This window comes from Henckelia pumila, chromosome 3 (genome assembly GCF_033568475.1).
Source record: "Henckelia pumila isolate YLH828 chromosome 3, ASM3356847v2, whole genome shotgun sequence".
NCBI lineage: Eukaryota > Viridiplantae > Streptophyta > Magnoliopsida > Lamiales > Gesneriaceae > Henckelia > Henckelia pumila.
This window is the reverse complement of record NC_133122.1, coordinates 198,536,889-198,554,491: the sequence shown is the minus strand read 5'-3', so window position 1 is coordinate 198,554,491 and position 17,603 is coordinate 198,536,889. Positions and strand designations below refer to the sequence as shown.

Below are 17,603 nucleotides of genomic sequence, written 5' to 3'. Positions count from 1 at the left end.
ATTTTTATGTGATTTGCCAAATATAGCTTTTATATCATCAACAATAAAAAAGAATAACTTATATGAGTTATTATGTAAATTTAAAGAGTACTCTTCGAACTCTAATACACACCACATTCTTCTCAACTGTTTCTGAATTTTTGTACACGCATTTCATTAGAACAATCGACATGCACAAACATGAAGTGGATTAGTGGGATATTTCATTTCAAATTTCACACACACCGTTCTTTAACTCCACTCACATATATTATGTTATACTCGCGTTGTGTGTGTGGTCGCTTTTTAAAATATAATAAAGGTAAAATGTTCGAAAATATTTTCATCTCTTGTATAAATGTGAAGTTTTAATAATTTTTTTAATTTATAAAAAAATAAATAAATTTGCATAAGGTAAATTAATTAGGCGAAGGTGTTGGTGATTATAAAAAGTATTGGAATCACGAAAAAAAAAAAAAAAGAATGACAATATATGATGAAAGTGATTAGTTTTTGGATAAAGCAGTGTTTGGCATGGGACTGTAGATGGGCAAGCCGATGTTCTCTAAGCCGCCCCTCTTCCAATCCAAGCTCTTGTGTTTCTCTTTCCTCTACCTCTTCTCCGCCGTCTTCTTGGCCGGCTACTCCGCCTTCTCCGCCACCAAATGCATTTTCCGGTGGTCCCCTTTCGACCCAATCCAGGCCCCTCTTTTCTCCTACCCTTCATCCTACGGCGAACACAAATACGCCATTTCCACCACGCGTTCCTCCTGCGATTCCCCGGTCTACTTTTCGGGTAACGAAAATAATGATTTATGCGATCTTGTGGTTCGAAATATTGATCTTGTGTTTTTTCTTGTTAGATTATTGGGTGGCTTTGAAGGAAATTCAAGAAATATGCGCGAATTCGTCGGGTACGCAGGGGATGAAGTATATGCAGGGGAATGCAGAAAGTTTTGGAGGGAATTTGAGCACTGACGAGAGATTATCTTATTTTGATAATACTCCTGACCAAGGATTTGAAATCCCCTGTGGATTCTTTACACGATTTCCCATTACTAGTTCTGGTTAGTTTCATGCATTGGGATTCATCTTGACACCTGCCTTCTTTGTTTCTTCTTCTGTCCGGACATCTTATTTGAGGTTCATCCTGCCGGAATTTCATCCTACTTTGCGACACTATCTCAATAATAATGTATTTAAGGATACGATGTATTTAAGGACGAAGGCTTATCAATATTTGTGGGGTTCACTAAAAAAAAAAAAATAATAGGACCCATGTTTATCGATAGATCTTCAACTCTTGAATTTGCATTGAACAGTGCTGTACATCTAGCAGAAGATGGTCTATTTCTTTCGATGTAGTATAGAATCTCCCTCGGCTGAATTATTTTGTTGGCTTATTATCAGCATGCCATTAATGCTGAATGATTTTTCATTTATTCAACTGTAATGGCTGCCTTTCATTTATTGTCCAAGTCATCTTCATTCAATGCATGTGAAACTTATTATATGATCAAACCAGTATGAAAATTGTTGGGTTCTTTAGTATCGACTAGTTTTTGTATGAATTAAATATATCCTCGGGTTTTCTTACTGTTGTTGGTTGGATTTTCAGATCGGATTGCCATGGAAAAGTGCGACGGAGTAGTAGTAGTCTCCGCCATATTCAACGACCACGACAAAATCCGGCAACCCAAGGGCCTAGGATCCAAAACCTTGGACGACGTTTGCTTTTTCATGTTGGTAGATGACACCACACTAAAGAGACTAGACTTCCACAACTTGATTTCAAGAAAATCAAAGGAACACAAAATCGGTGCATGGAGAGTCGTCAAGGTCTCCAATGAGGACTTGTATCCAAATGCAGCCATGAATGGGATGATACCGAAATATTTGATCCATCGCCTCTTCCCAAACTCGAAATATAGCGTTTGGGTGGACGCGAAGCTGCAGCTCGTGGTGGATCCTCTGCTTCTGATCCACTCGCTCGTGGTCAAGGAGAACGTGGACATGGCGATCTCCAAACACCCCTACTTTTTGCATACGATGGAAGAGGCCATGGCCACAGCCAGATGGAGGAAATGGTGGGATGTGAATGGATTAAAGATCCAAATGGAGACATATTGCGAAAACGGCTTGCAACCATGGTCCTCAAAGAAGCCTTATCCCACAGGTATATATATGGTGGATTGTTGTTCTACATGTTTAATTACCACGTATATAATGATAGTTACACGTTGAGTTGCACATTACAGATGTGCCAGACAGCGCTCTGATCTTGAGGAAACACGGTTGGGCGACCAATCTTTTCTCGTGCCTAGTGTTCAATGAATTGGAAGCATTCAACCCGAGAGATCAACTCCCCTTCGCGTATGTGCGGGACCGAATGAAACCGAAGTTGAAGCTGAACATGTTCGAAGTCGAAGTATTCGAGCAGATAGCAGTGGAGTATAGGCACAACCTTAAGCAAGGTGTGACCATTGTTGGAGGACCCAAAGTGAAGTGGGCAAGCGTGGATATGTCCTTATTTGGTAATGGGAGCTGCAGCAAGTGCGAGGGATATCTCTTGAAGATGTGGGGTGAAGAAACCCATGATTGATTTTTTTAGTTTTTTAACAAAATAAAATTAATTTAATTTAATTTAAAGGGTATGCACAAAAATGGAGGGAAAATTCCAATCTATCCCAGGGGTATTATCCTATGGGACATGTGAATGTATTTTATTTGTTCAAATCATATGAGTCACATATAATTCAGTGGAACCCACATAATTTGAACCAACCAGTAATTACCAACTAACTCATGAGATAATATCGATGGAGTAGGATCGAAGCTACCAAAATGAAGATACATGAGCAAATTGATTAGATTCATGGGAAAGGGAAGAGCAGACAAAAGCTGACAGGTTGGCAGTTATGGTTACCGTAGGTTATTTGCCAGTTGTGAAACCATGCTGTACTTGGAATTAAACGAGATTAAATATTAATAAAATATAATAATTTCGTCGAAAATAATAAAATAAATGTTAAAAAGTAGTTATGGACTTATGGTTGACCTTTTCAATTGATAAATATAAAATATTTGCGCTAACATGAATAACCTTATTCAAATTTTATTTAGAATAAACAACTCTTCTGAAGTATATTTGAGATTTTTTTTAACAAAAATTAATCTAGTTTATTTTGCTAACAATCTCCCCTTGTGATCTATGGTTTGGGTTCATGTGAATTTGGGTTTTGATGCGACTTTTAGGTGCAAAAGTAAAGAGAAGGTAAATGATTTGATTTTGATCGATTTGGTGAGAGTTGAGCCCAAGTGTGATAATTAATAGCCGAACTTGAGACTTCGGGTAGGTGATTTCTTGTGTATTGATCTCATTGTTCTATATTCGAGAAACATATCTATCTCATTTGTGTTTATAGTGAAAAATAATAATTTTGACATAAAAAGTGATAGCTTGCACTCAAATCAACATATATGATATATTACATATTATTTATGCATAACATAACTAAAAAACTATATTTTTGCCGTGAAAAATAATACTTCAGACAAAAAACATATTTTTTATGACTTGAAAGCTTTTTATCAAATCATCATATGTTACACAATAGTTTTTCCATAACATAATTAATTAAAAAAATGATATTATACTTTTAAAAAAAATAATATTTTATATATATAATTAATATTTTCTCAAATCTCATGGGTGTGATCGAGTCAGAGATCCATCTTATCGAATTAACTAATGAGATAGTCTCACAAACTTGACTCATGAGATAATATCACATAGTTGACTCAAGAGCCGAGCTCACACGAAATTTTTTTGTTATAATTTTTGGTCAGATTAATTATCATGTCTATTCTATTAATTAAAGTTAAATATGTTAAAGTGATTAACTTTTTGTTACTTGATATGTATATATGTGACCCTTTTATAATTCGAAAATTACACTCAATCACCTAATTTATATTCCAACGTTTTCTTTTTACCATATCTTTTCTCTTAACATCTAAGCTTAAAAACGATAACTTTTTCTTATTTTTTTATTGGGCTAATTGCATCAACACCCCATATGAAAAGTCTAAAAGCATAAAACACCCTGTATAAAATTAATAGCATGTTAGACCTTATATTTTAAAAAAATTAGCATAAAAACCCCTATGAAATGGTATAAATGTGTCCGAGTTTGTATAACATAGGGGTGAAATGCGCTATATTTTAGAAAACTGAGGGATGAATTAGCCAATTAATATTTCTTAACGGGTTTTATGACTTTTAGACTTTTCACAGAGGATATTAATGCAATTAACCCTTTTTTATTTGAAAAAAATAAAAAAAAATACTTCTTCGTTTTTTCTACTTCATATGTTTTTGTTTGTGTCACCATTTTTGTGTTAGACTTTTTGATCGGATTACAATATCTATTCAATTAATTAAAGTTAAATATATTACAATAATTAAATTTTCTTTTTTTTTTTCTTTCTCTCATATCTTTTTCTTACTCAATTTGAAAATTGATAACTTTTATTCGATAATTTGAAAAAGTACTACTCAATTTTACTTCATATATCATTTATGTCACAACCCGTTAGTCTATAATAATTGTAGTGTGTAATTATCCTACATCGGTTAGACAAAATTTATAGAAGTTGTATATATGAACTTGGATAACCCTACCCACTTGTGTAGTTTTTTGGGCTAAGTTAGTTCCAAATCCACCATATTTAATATGGTATCAGAGCTCATGTCTATTATTATATGTTGGATTGCTCATAGTTGGACCACCCGTTAATGTATTCAGTTTCCAATAGACATGTAGGATCTTTGATAAGATGTCTTGCATTGGTTGGATAGAGTGGATTAGGGGTGGAAAAAAAAATACCGAAATACAGAAAAAATACCGAAATACAGAAAAATCGTACCGAAAAAATTACCGAAATTACCGAAAATTTCGGTACGGTGAAATTTTCGGTATCGGTATGGTAAATTTTTTTTTTTCGGTATATCGGTATATACCGAAATACTGAAAAATAATTTTTTTAAAAAATATATATATGAAAATTTTCGGTATACCGACTTTTTTGCTGGTATACCGAATTTTTTTCGGTATACCAAAAATTTTTCGGTATACCGAATTTTTTTTGAATTCGGTATCGGTACACGGTATAGATTTTTGTCATACCGAAAGTTCGGTATACCGAAAATTCGGTATATTCGGTATACGGTACGGTATCGGTATTAAAAAATTTCATACCGGTTTTTTTGGTACGATATACGGTAACCGATTTTCGGTACGGTATACCGTATCGACCCACTCCTAGAGTGGATGTTTGTTAAGATGTCTCACATCAATTGAATAGAGTTCCTAAGAGTTGTTCCATAATTGGATTTGGATATTTGTTAAGATGTCTTGCATCTCTTGGATAGAGGGGATCTTTGTTAAAATGTCTTGTATCGATTGGATAGAGTACTTCCTGAGAGTGGTTACATATATGTTTTTTTGGCAATCTTTCCACCTTGAGTTAGTTTTTGGTGTTGAATTAGGTCCAAGTCTACCATTTTTAACAATAACGGAGATAAAACAAGTTATGATATGCTACAAAATTAGTTTTTTTAATGTAATATATATATATACTATTTTTTTAAAAAAAAATATTGCTGACTAATACTTACATAAACATGGAAAAAATATTATTTCATTTGTGGTCAGATCATTGGTGTTATATATCATGCATAATATTGTGTATGTTGACGTAGATAAATAACATGTACTCATTTACTGAAATTTCTATGAAATGGTTTTGGGTTATTTTTGTGAGATAGATTTTTATCCGACTTTATTCGTGAAAAAATATTATTTTTTATAACAAAAAATTATTATTTTTAAATATTAAATATGAATCGAATCGACCATTCTCATAGATTCATGATAAATATATTACAATAATTAAATTTTGATCGGATTACAATATCTATTCAATTAATTAAAGTTAAATATATTACAATAATTAAATTTTCTGTTTTTTTTTCTTTCTCTCATATCTTTTTCTTACTCAATTTGAAAATTGATAACTTTTATTCGATAATTTGAAAAAGTACTACTCAATTTTTCTACTTCATATATCATTTATGTCACAACCCGTTAGTCTATAATAATTGTAGTGTGTAATTATCCTACATCGGTTAGACAAAATTTATAGAAGTTGTATATATGAACTTGGATAACCCTACCCACTTGTGTAGTTTTTTGGGCTAAGTTAGTTCCAAATCCACCATATTTAATATGGTATCAGAGCTCATGTCTATTATTATGTGTTGGATTGCTTATAGTTGGGCCACCCGTTAATGTATTCAGTTTCCAATAGACATGTAGGATCTTTGATAAGATGTCTTGCATTGGTTGGATAGAGTGGATTAGGGGTGGAAAAAAAATACCGAAATACAGAAAAACCGTACCGAAAAAATACCGAAATACAGAAAAACCGTACCGAAAAAATTACCGAAATTACCGAAAAAATCGTATACCGAAAATTTCAGTACGGTGAAATTTTCGGTATCGGTATGGTAAAAATTTTTTTTCGGTATATCGGTATATACCGAAATACTGAAAAATAATTTTTTTAAAAAATATATATATGAAAATTTTCGGTATACCGACTTTTTTGCTGGTATACCGAATTTTTTTCGGTATACCAAAAATTTTTCGGTATACCGAATTTTTTTTGAATTCGGTATCGGTACACGGTATAGATTTTTGTCATACCGCAAGTTTGGTATACCGAAAATTCGGTATACGGTACGGTATCGGTATTAAAAAATTCCATACCGGTTTTTTTTTTACGATATACGGTAACCGATTTTCGGTACGGTATACCGTACCGACCCACTCCTAGAGTGGATGTTTGTTAAGATGTCTCACATCAATTGAATAGAGTTCCTAAGAGTTGTTCCATAATTGGATTTGGATATTTGTTAAGATGTCTTGCATCTCTTGGATAGAGGGGATCTTTGTTAAAATGTCTTGTATCGATTGGATAGAGTACTTCCTGAGAGTGGTTACATATATGTTTTTTTGGCAATCTTTCCACCTTGAGTTAGTTTTTGGTGTTTAGTTAGGTCCAAGTCTATCATTTTTAACAATAACGGAGATAAAACAAGTTATGATATGCTACAAAATTAGTTTTTTTAATGTAATATATATATATACTATTTTTTTTAAAAAAAATATTGCTGACTAATACTTACATAAACATGGAAAAAATATTATTTCATTTGTGGTCAGATCATTGGTGTTATATATCATGCATAATATTGTGTATGTTGACGTAGATAAATAACATGTACTCATTTACTGAAATTTTTATGAAATGGTTTTGGGTTATTTTTGTGAGATAGATTTTTATCCGACTTTATTCGTGAAAAAATATTATTTTTTATAATAAAAAATTATTATTTTTAAATATTAGATATGAATCGAATCGACCATTTTCGTAGATTCATGATATTGTATCATAGAAAAATTTACTATTTTCCATTTTAGCATCCAACCATCTCTATTTCAAGAAAGTGGGTCGCAAAAAGCAATTAAACATAGAGAATAATCGGGGAATGAAGACGAAAGGAGGACCGGAGGAGGAAAAGAAGAAAAGCAAATAGTTCATTTTTCTTTTTGCTTTGAATCCCAATTGCTTTCCATTTATTTAATGAAAACGTGGGAATAAGGTATTACCGTATTAGCTATCAATGCTTAATTAATGATTCATTCATGGGAATTTTTGGGTAAGCTATTAAAACGATATTTCCAGTTTTATTTTCCAGTAATTAGTTTCCCCATTCAAATTTCATACTTCAACTTTCTTATTTGGAAAAAATATCGTTTTCAATTATTAGTGATATAAACATGTATTCATGTCAATCCAAGAATTTAATTTCTCGAATCTTTAGTTACATTGGTTAAATTTCGATTAAGTCGCATTAGTATTTGATATAGCAAAAAATTGATATTATCCGATTGAAGAAAATCTGGGTAATTTGTGAAGATCTGGGTGACCAGATTAATACTCGAACAGTTCTAGAGAAAGAACTTTGTTGGCTGTTACCTGCATCACAAAGCAAAGTGAGTGGCGCCGGGGGTTTTCCGATGAAGATACTCCGATGCTCAAGTCAGTATGTACTCAATAAAAGTTCTAGATAACTAGAGCATGTGACTATAGAGAGCGTACCTTAAAAATGATAGAACTTGAGCTATTTATAGATAGTCGGAGAGTTTTATAAGCTTGAGCCTCTTATGAGCTCTTAAGAATTTATGAGCCTTGATAAAGTGTCCAAATAAAGAACTAAGTAATATGAGACTCAAATGGATTGAGTCACTGAGCTTGAGCCCGATAAAAAGTCAAATTGGGTCATAGCCCATCAGTATTCAAGGAGGTTATAACTTACAAATGAATCGAGACTCACAACATCTTATTAGAAGTTGTATTTTCTAAATGTTATCACACTTTGATGGATGTGTTGGGTTCGGAATACTATGAAAAATAAAACTGTCTAGTTTGTGTCTTGACAGATGTCACGACTACTGAAACATGACACTAACAAAATATTTTAAGTCGATGCTAGAATTCAACCCTATATCTTTAAGATGAATTTGCCACACACACGATGCTAATAGAATACGACAATCGTCTTTCAAGATACAACGACTTACGTTTTTTAATGAGAGCACTCCAAATTACAAAACCTTAACGAACGTGAAGGAATATGTTTTTTGAAATTTCTGGAATGAGAAACGAATTTGTATGCAACAAAATGAGAGTGCACAAAAATTCAATGTAATTTTTGAAATTTCAAACAGTCTAAAGTGATTCCATTTAGAATAGGGATCTATATTGATGAGATTCAAGTTGACCCGTCAGATTTGTTATCATCTGATTGATATTGTAGTAGTCCGGTCCCATTTCACCTGATTAAGTTGGTTAAACATATTTAAAATTAATAAAACATGATTAAGAGACTCTAATTAAGTCAAACAGACCAAAAAATCGGATCCAAGATTTCCAAAAATAGTTATGGGCTTATTTGGGCTCGGGTGGTTCGGAAGGTCCGAACCCAAGCCCTATAGGGATTGGACGGTCCGAAGTAATCGGAAAATACAAAGGAGTTCGGAAAGCTCTAGGGGATCGGAACGTTCGAAGTATGATCGGAGCTTTCGATCGTAGTTAGGCCATGCGCATTATCGACGTGTCAACTCGCTTAGACACGCAGGAGTTCGGAGCTTCCGAAGATGGAGATCTGAGCTTCCGATCGTTGATTTTTTGCGACGTGGCTAACATGTGAGTTCAGAGCTTCCGAACTCTGTCTATAAATAGGGCATTCGGGAGCCCATTTTGACTTACCAATTCACACTTCCAATCTCCTTGTTTTAGTAGTTCTTAGGGGTTTCTAGCCTTCCCCAGTGTGCGGCGTATTCTTGGCGAGGCGTCCAAAAGTCGTAGCGGAGTTGTGCCCAAGTTCCGTGGCAATAGACAACAAATGGCTGACGACGGACGGAGGTATATTCGAGATTCTATAAATAGTTTGGGAGTATCTATTAGCTTAGTTGATATTTTCAGATATTGGTTAGTGATATAGTAATCTCATAATTATAGGCTTGGACTATAGAGCTGGTGTAGCCTGCTTGGTAGAATTAAAGTACGAAAGTACTGCTCGAGATATCGAGAATGAGTATGTATGTATTATGTGTTGTATTATTTATATGGTACGATTTTTATCTGCATATTACCTGTCATGATGTTATGCTTCATGCATTAGCATATTGAGCTTATACCCTTGAGATAGTCGATAGTAGGGCGCTCACTCTACGTATAGTGGATGGTTGGACACGTGGACTCGTGTCAGGTCACCGATATCCACATTGGGTATATTTTCCACCTCTTGGTGCGACGGCACAGAGTTCTATATTCCTGGGGCACGAGTCAGTGAGCAGGATTCTTGACCTAGTGTCTTGGTACCCGTGCACTTGCATTCATGCTCATATAATATTTGTATACTCATACTGTCGTATTGAACATTTTATGCTCACTTCCTCGAATTGTTTTGGACACTCTATTCCATGGGGTAGGTCTCAGACTTTATGGAGCAGGAGGCTCAGGGAGACCTTAGTTTTGAGTTGAAGTTGAGGTGGAGTTAGGTTCCAGTTTGGGCTCTTAGTATTGGTTTGAGGAGTTGTTATGCAGTTATTCGACATGATTGTATAATAATTTCGGATTTCTTTCTCTTGGGTTGTATAATCTATTTAGTTTTCGTTAGTTATTTTTTGATTATGTTTAATTAAGTTAATTACATGTCTAAGATCTTGATTAGTAGGTGATCACGGTGCGGATCACTATAAATATCAACCACTGTATGACATCTTTTTGTATGATTAAATCTCGTGTGTAATCAACAATCCAGATCGCATCCATTCTAGATGCACTAAAAGTATACAATAAAATTGCCAATTAAAGACCGAAAAAGATGCCACCTTTGATCCATTAGATCTCAACCATCCGATATAGCGGTCTAGAGTCATTCAGCTTTCATCCAACGATTTTGATCCATGAATCATCACAACCCTTCATCTAGACTTTATGAACCAATACATACAATCGTCTCTCAACCGCCTCCATGTCACGCGTTCTAGTGAGATCCACTCATACGCCACATCTTCGTTGACTAGGAGTATGACACGTCATGACCCGCCATGTCATCGTCACCATTTTTGAGTAGCATAAAGTAAAATTCCTTATTCACAACCATTCATTTAGATCTTATGAACCAACTCATCTGATCGTCTCTCAACCATCTCCATGCCACACGTCTCAGTGGCATCCAGTCATGCGCCACATGTCTATTGAATAGGACTAACACGTCGTGTACGCTCGAAGTGCGCCTTTTGCATCCACACGCGCTCGGTCGGTGCGTTTTACCTCTCTCACCTTGGATCTGACTTGAACTTATTTAATTAATTAATATACAACAATATATATGTAGGAATGAAAAATATCAAACTTTTCATGTGGACAAGTCATATTTCACTTACAACATACCAATTGGGCTTTGAACACTGATATCAAATAATTAATTTATCATTCACCCTATTTTGAGCAAATTAATATTTCAAAATACCTAGATTATAATTTTTAGGTCGGTTTTCAGTTTTATGAGACAAGTGATGCTCGGTTAATTTTTTTATATTAATGAACCTAAAAAATCATTTCCAACAATCTATGACTCACACGTCTGCACGCAAAAATTCGAGCTAAACATTAGGCACCGTTCTGTTCACCATATTACTAATATATGTATAACTCATCACATCACATCCCACGTTCTTCTCATCATATTATTTATGCATATATTAACCATTTATTTTACATCAATCAAATCATTAATTACTTATCTCACATCAATCAAATCATTTAATTCAAATTACTATATTACCCCTTATAAATAATATAATTTTTATTTTATTTATTGTTAAAATAACAAAATAGTCATTTAATATTTTTATATAAAATTTAATCAATCAAATCAAATAAACAATAATCTATCAATCAAATTCAATACTATTTTAACTATAATTTTTTATTTATTTTTTATTACATTATACTACTTATTTATATATTACTTATATCATACCTTAAACCAAACGGTGCCTAATAGATTTTTTCGTCGCTGTAAAGCATTAGATTTAACATGAAATATTGAGGTCAAGATCAAGAAAATTATGATCATTATCACATAATATATCTTAATAATATGGTCAAGGTCTTATAAAATTTTATACCTACTAATAAGTTGTGATACATGAAATTCCTGTGACCCGTCGAAAAAAAAGAGAATAGAAATATTGATTTTTGAAAAATTAAAACGAAAGTTATCAGTAAAATAAAATGATTAGTTTGGGAAATACGAAATCCTAATACCTACCCAGGAGGATAATTTCGTAATTACGTAGCCATCTTCGTGTATAAATGAAAATCCCAAACCCCCTCGCCTCTCCGCAAATCAATCACTGCTAAAAAAAAAATGTCGTCCCAAGCAACCTCGTCGCACCGGGAGAATGCGGAGGTGTACACCGGCGAGGCGATCTGCAAGCATAAATCGAAGGAGCTTCTGGAGAAAATCAACCTCCCCAGAGGCCTGCTCCCCCTGGACGAAATCGTTGAAGTCGGGTACAACGAGTCCTCCGGATTCGTATGGCTGAAGCAGAAGAAGAGCAAGACGCACGTGTTCCGCGCCATTGGTCGCAGCGTCTGGTACGACACGGAGGTGACGGCGTTCGTGGAAGACCGCCGGATGAAGAGGCTGACAGGTGTGAAGAGCAAGGAGCTCCTGATCTGGGTCACTATCTCCGATATCTCCATCCAGGATCCCAATTCCGGCAAGATCACTTTCGGAACCGCCGCCGGTCTTTCCAGAGCGTTCCCGGTCTCGGCGTTCCAGGAGGAAGACGAGGAGAAGCAGAGCACTTGAAGTTCGTGTTACGAGGGTAGATCGGGAAATCCGTGTAAGTGAATAAATCCGGGATACTTCTATCATGTAATTGTCCCTCGCTCCATTTTATTATTAAAAAAATTTGTGCGCGTAATATTCAAGCCAATGTATATCGATTATATATTTATTAGCCGAGCTAAAAAATTGAGTAATTCACTAATTTGCTACAACTTTTTTACACTTACATGTAACAATAATAAACTTTCATTTTCCCTAAGGATGTAATTGTGTTTGTCGAGTTTATTTAACGAATATTTATTTATGGAATGATCTTATATTGAACCTAAATTATAAATTTAAATTAATATTTTAATAAAATTGTTCAGTTTGTTTATCTTAATAATTTTCATTAAATGAGTGAGTACTTTTATTAAATCGAATTCCGAATTCCGAATAATTCACAACGATTTACACTATGTTTGGATTACGGGAATTAGACGGGATTTGGTGGGATTTGGAATTGAAAATACCGTTTTAGTGTTTGGCAACTTGGGATTTCAAAACGGGATTGGTATTTGGTGGGATTTCATAGGATTTCAATTAGTTAAGTGAAATCTTGACAAAATTGGTCGGATTTCACGGGATTTCACGGGATTTGAGTTTATAAAGCAATAAAATTATTTTTAATAATAAATTCATATACTTTACTTATAAATTTTAAGTTTTTTTTTATAATTTTTTTTATAAAATATCATTTATCCAAAATTTATACTATCAAATTCCAAAATATATTTTAACTTTTTGCCAAACACAAAATGGAATTTCAATTCCATGGATTTTAAAATCCAAATCCAATTTCAAATCCAAATCCAATTCCAAATTCTATTTTTTAGACATCCAAACACACTGTTAGTTAATTTACATTCCTAATTTTTTCCTCATGATTTTAACTCGAATGCACATCACGTATATTATTATTATTATTAAATATGAAAATATGTTTTTTTAAATATTATTATACCTTTAAATATGAAAATATGTTGTATGCGAATTGCAAAATGTTGGGAATCGTGGGGATAGGAGTGGGACACATTATCCATCTGCCTCGGACGCCGCTACACGTCATATTAGATTAGATAATCACACGTTATGCCAACGCTCAACTACTTAAATGTGCATCTTTCACAAAATTCAACACGCCAAACCCACAGAGATCATGATTCTTTGTGTTGATCCATTGGATTTTAGCTGGATCATACATTACTTTTTTCTTTTTGGTAAAAGGGCATTTTCCTATAAATATATATGGATGTAACTTTTATGCTAAAATCTAAGGTACCGTTTGGTACAAATATAATTAATATTTGTACAACTTATCCTATTCAATTCCGCGTTTTTCTCGTCATATTATTTATATATCTATTAATTATTTATTTTACATCAATTAAATCATTAATCTTTTATCTTACATCAATCAAGTCATTTAATTTAAATTACTATATTACTCTTATAAATAATATTATTCATATTTTATTTATTTTTAAAAGGACAAAATGATAATTTATATTTTTAATACAAAATTCAATCAAATCAAATAAACTATAATCTATCAATCAAATCAAATACTAAATTAACGAATTTATTTAACTAAATAACCTTTGTTTGACCATGATTTTGAAATATAATCTTCTGAATGTTTTTTCTTTGTTTTGTTTTTGCATTTTCTTTGTATTTGAAGGTCATTTTGTAAATTTTTTTTGAAGGAAGGTCATAAATCAAAAAATTTGGTTGACCAAGGTTATTTTTCAAACTCTTTCCTAAATTAACTATCATTTTCTATTTTTATATTACATTATATTATTTATCCAAATATTATTTATCCTATCCTCGAACCAAACGATGCCTAAAAATTTAGTAGATGAAGAGATTTCATTAGATAATATCATTCTAATAGCTTACCCAAAAATTCACATTAACTAAGCAATTGGGATTCAAAGCAAGAAGCCTTCTCTTCTTCCACCTCCATTTTTCATTGCTTTTGGCAACCCATTTTCTTGGAATAGAGATGCTTGGGTGCAAGAAAAGACCAAAAAATAGAAAACGTATGGAAATGGAAGTAGATGATGCGTCTGGGGTGGAATCCAATTTCGTCGACGGGAAAAATAATTAAGAAGACAAAGCATAAATAAAGGGCAAGAGAGTAATATAATTTTCTAATCCATGTTACTTAGTGTTATGGCTAGTTGAAAAGCTAAATCAATGTTATGGCTTGTTGATTAAGCTTTGTGCTCAAAACTTCGACCAAACATTGGTTGATACAAAATATTTTTATCAATCTCACCTTATCATCCAATGTTTGGTCGAAGTTTTGAGCACAAAGCTTAATCAACAAGCAATCTCACCTTATCATCCCAACCAAACTAAACCGATTATAGATGTACAGTTTATAAAAATGAACTAAAAACAAGGAAAAATATGTATCAAACAAATCCTATACACTAAATAATGTAAGTGGAAGTTAGGAGCTTAGCATGTGTTAGTAATAGTACAAGTAGTTTTACCAGGAATAGGTGGAGGGAAAGAAAAAATATGGCCATGAATTTACTTGTAACAAAGTTGTTTCTTCTGGTATAAGAAGTCGACATATTCTTGCTTTCTCTTCTATCCTTCTTTTCTGTTCTCGTGTTCTTCGGGAATCCGGCTGGCTCGAACTAGCCATAGTAATAGTTATGATCGAGAGGAACCAGCAGTGGATTCAAAATCAGCTGAACCCAAACTTTCGCTTGGGTTAACAAAGCCACGATGCCATGTATACATTCCTAACATAATATCAGAACTCTTGTTTTCCCATTCAAGTCTAAAAATTTATGCATTCTCTGTTACTTTATGACCATTGAATCGGCCACTCCAAAATCCAAGAATCTTGTAGTCCCAAACAATCTTAGATACATCATCTTGAGGCAAACATAGATCTTGCCTATTCACTGCCTTAATCAGGCCACAAAAGAATTTGGGGTCTTGTAAACTGATATACTCCCGCAACAATTCCTCGTGTCTAGGAACCCAATTCCTAGGAAAAGGAGTATAATCGCACGATGGAATCAAAGACATGTGAGAAAATTGCACCCCCTCGATGGCGTCCACTAGTCCCATTCTCAAAAGATCAGAATACTCCGGCGCTCTATTGTTGCTACTTTCCCTCAGAGGACGGCTAAGATTGCGGGAAGCAATGCTGTACACCTTTGCACGAGATTTCAACCTGTATCTTGCGGCATATAGTTTAGCCAGGGAGCTGCGGACTACATAAGCGCAGAATCCAACTATTTTCTTCCGATTATCCGCATATCTATACCAATCTGCCATGGTTTCCAGCAACTTGTTCATCTGGGAATTTGTATGAGCTTGACCCGAATAGAGCATAGGAGTGCAAGGCAGGGGCTCCGGGTCTCTGTCGCCTTTTAGGAATGCCATCCGCCTGAACTGGCGGATACAGGTCTGCACGCTGGCTGTAACCGAAAGCAAAGTTCCCACACCTTTCTCACTCACAATCTTGCCACCACTGGAAGTGTAACGAAGAGTTGGGTGTATAACTCTGCGGCATATGAAATGATCCAAGAACTGAATCCCTCTTGAGATATGCTCAATCTCAACTTTAGAGTTGTCTAGCCTGATACCAAATCTTTTCTCACAAAATTCGATTATTTCCTTCCTAATTCCCACTGCTTCCTCTCTCGGCCCCCTGACACCAATTATGAAATGACCTGCAAACCGAAGATAATCCATTTTTCGAGTCTTCTCCTTGCCACTTGAGGGCACAAACTCTGGCCAAGAAGGGTTGTGGCAGCCATCATCGATCTTATACTTCCATATTGAATCAGACTCGCATGGCCTGAAAAACTCCACTATCTTGTTTTCCATAAGATGATCGAGTTCGTTAAGGCAAACGTTCATCAGCAAAGGGCTTAGAATTCCACAGTATCCATAACTGGGCACCTTCGAAGCTTCTTCTGGAGCGAAACCAAAGAATGTTCTTAGCCAATACGGGTCCGGCTTAGGTTCATCATCACGCAAAATTCTCTTCTTCGTCTGACCCCTTTTTCGTTTCCTTGCATTCAATTTCTCGCCTTTATCTGCCGCACTCATACAAAATTCTCTTGGTCCTTTCAACCCTGATTTGATCAAGTCCAAAACTTTCTTATCTTTTATAGCTTTTTCAACGCAACCCAGCACCACTTTTTCATCTGCATTTTCGAAAATCTCACTTATATCACCTCTGATAAACCACAAATACCCAGCAAAATTACTCCTGATGGTTCTAATAACAGTGTGAGGATTTCTACCCGGCCTAAAAGCATGGGACTTGGAAGAAAACCGCGGCTCAAAAACTGGTTCAACAATCATCAATAGCACTTCTTGAACAACCAAATCTTGAAACGGAGGAGTTTCAGACTTCAACATAGAATAAATTTTGCTTTTGGAGAGTAATTTAGGGATGGGTTTATCATTGGGGCTGCGTACGTATTGCTGCAACTTGGAGTTCCACCTAAACTGGTTGTGTACGACGGCGTCTTTAAGTGAAATGAGATTGGAGAGCGTGTGAGAAGGCAGGGCGTTTTTGGAAAGGAAAGATCCGGTGGCGTGAGCGCACGCTCGCTGGTAAGCAAGCACCCAAAGATCGAGTTTGGAGAGGAAGCCGGTGAGTTTGAGGAAGGGCTTCTGTGGTTGCGCGAATGCTTTCACCCAGAGGTCCGAGAGGACTTGAACTGGGTCTTCTTTGAGCTGAGAGTACGGGTCTTGTTGCACGGCTGCCGCCGATGAAGAGCGGTGGTTTAAGTGATGGCAGAATCGGCGTATGGCCGCGCCGGGGGAGGAAGCGCACGTCAGGTGTTTGACATTTGTGCCCAGCGACATGTTTTCATTCACTCGAGCCTCCAAAGTCCAACCCCAATCTTCTTTATTACCTCAAGCCACCAGATTCACAACCAGCCATTGTCTACTAATTTGTAGTTAAAAGTAAATGGGAAAGACGATATTTTAATAAGGCAGTGTTTGACAGATTTTTTATGGAGCACTTTCAATCTTTTGCTTAATAAAATTTTAGAAATTTTCAAAATTTTGTGAATAAAAAGATGAGAAGTACTTT

At 34.8% G+C, this 17,603-nt stretch overlaps 3 protein-coding genes across 3 annotated transcripts; 2 read left to right on the top strand and 1 right to left on the bottom strand.

Moving 5' to 3' along the window:
- Positions 1-477: 477 nt before the first annotated feature.
- LOC140892653 (alkaline ceramidase TOD1) lies at positions 478-2,947 on the top strand. The gene is made up of 4 exons (XM_073301600.1): positions 478-775; positions 843-1,046; positions 1,598-2,155; positions 2,238-2,947. Exons 1-4 carry the CDS (start codon positions 526-528, stop codon positions 2,579-2,581), a joined length of 1,356 nt encoding a protein of 451 aa, XP_073157701.1. The 5' UTR covers positions 478-525; the 3' UTR covers positions 2,582-2,947.
- Positions 2,948-11,837: 8,890 nt separating this feature from the next.
- Positions 11,838-12,621, top strand: LOC140892454 (uncharacterized). The gene has a single exon (XM_073301342.1). It carries the CDS (start codon positions 12,053-12,055, stop codon positions 12,497-12,499), a length of 447 nt encoding a protein of 148 aa, XP_073157443.1. The 5' UTR covers positions 11,838-12,052; the 3' UTR covers positions 12,500-12,621.
- Positions 12,622-14,827: 2,206 nt separating this feature from the next.
- LOC140890894 (nuclear intron maturase 1, mitochondrial) lies at positions 14,828-17,435 on the bottom strand. Its single transcript, XM_073299043.1, has one exon. The coding sequence runs from the start codon at positions 17,369-17,371 to the stop codon at positions 15,326-15,328; it is 2,046 nt and encodes a 681-aa protein (XP_073155144.1). The 5' UTR covers positions 17,372-17,435; the 3' UTR covers positions 14,828-15,325.
- Between the last annotated feature and the right edge of the window lie 168 nt (positions 17,436-17,603).

Coding starts and splice junctions, on each gene's coding strand:
- LOC140892653 (XM_073301600.1), top strand. CDS start 526: ATGGGCAAGCCGATGTTCTCTAAGCCGCCCCTCTTCCAATCCAAGCTC. Junction 776..842: donor TTCCCCGGTCTACTTTTCGG/GTAACGAAAATA, acceptor TTTTCTTGTTAG/ATTATTGGGTGGCTTTGAAG. Junction 1,047..1,597: donor ATTTCCCATTACTAGTTCTG/GTTAGTTTCATG, acceptor TTGGATTTTCAG/ATCGGATTGCCATGGAAAAG.
- LOC140892454 (XM_073301342.1), top strand. CDS start 12,053: ATGTCGTCCCAAGCAACCTCGTCGCACCGGGAGAATGCGGAGGTGTAC.
- LOC140890894 (XM_073299043.1), bottom strand. CDS start 17,371: ATGTCGCTGGGCACAAATGTCAAACACCTGACGTGCGCTTCCTCCCCC.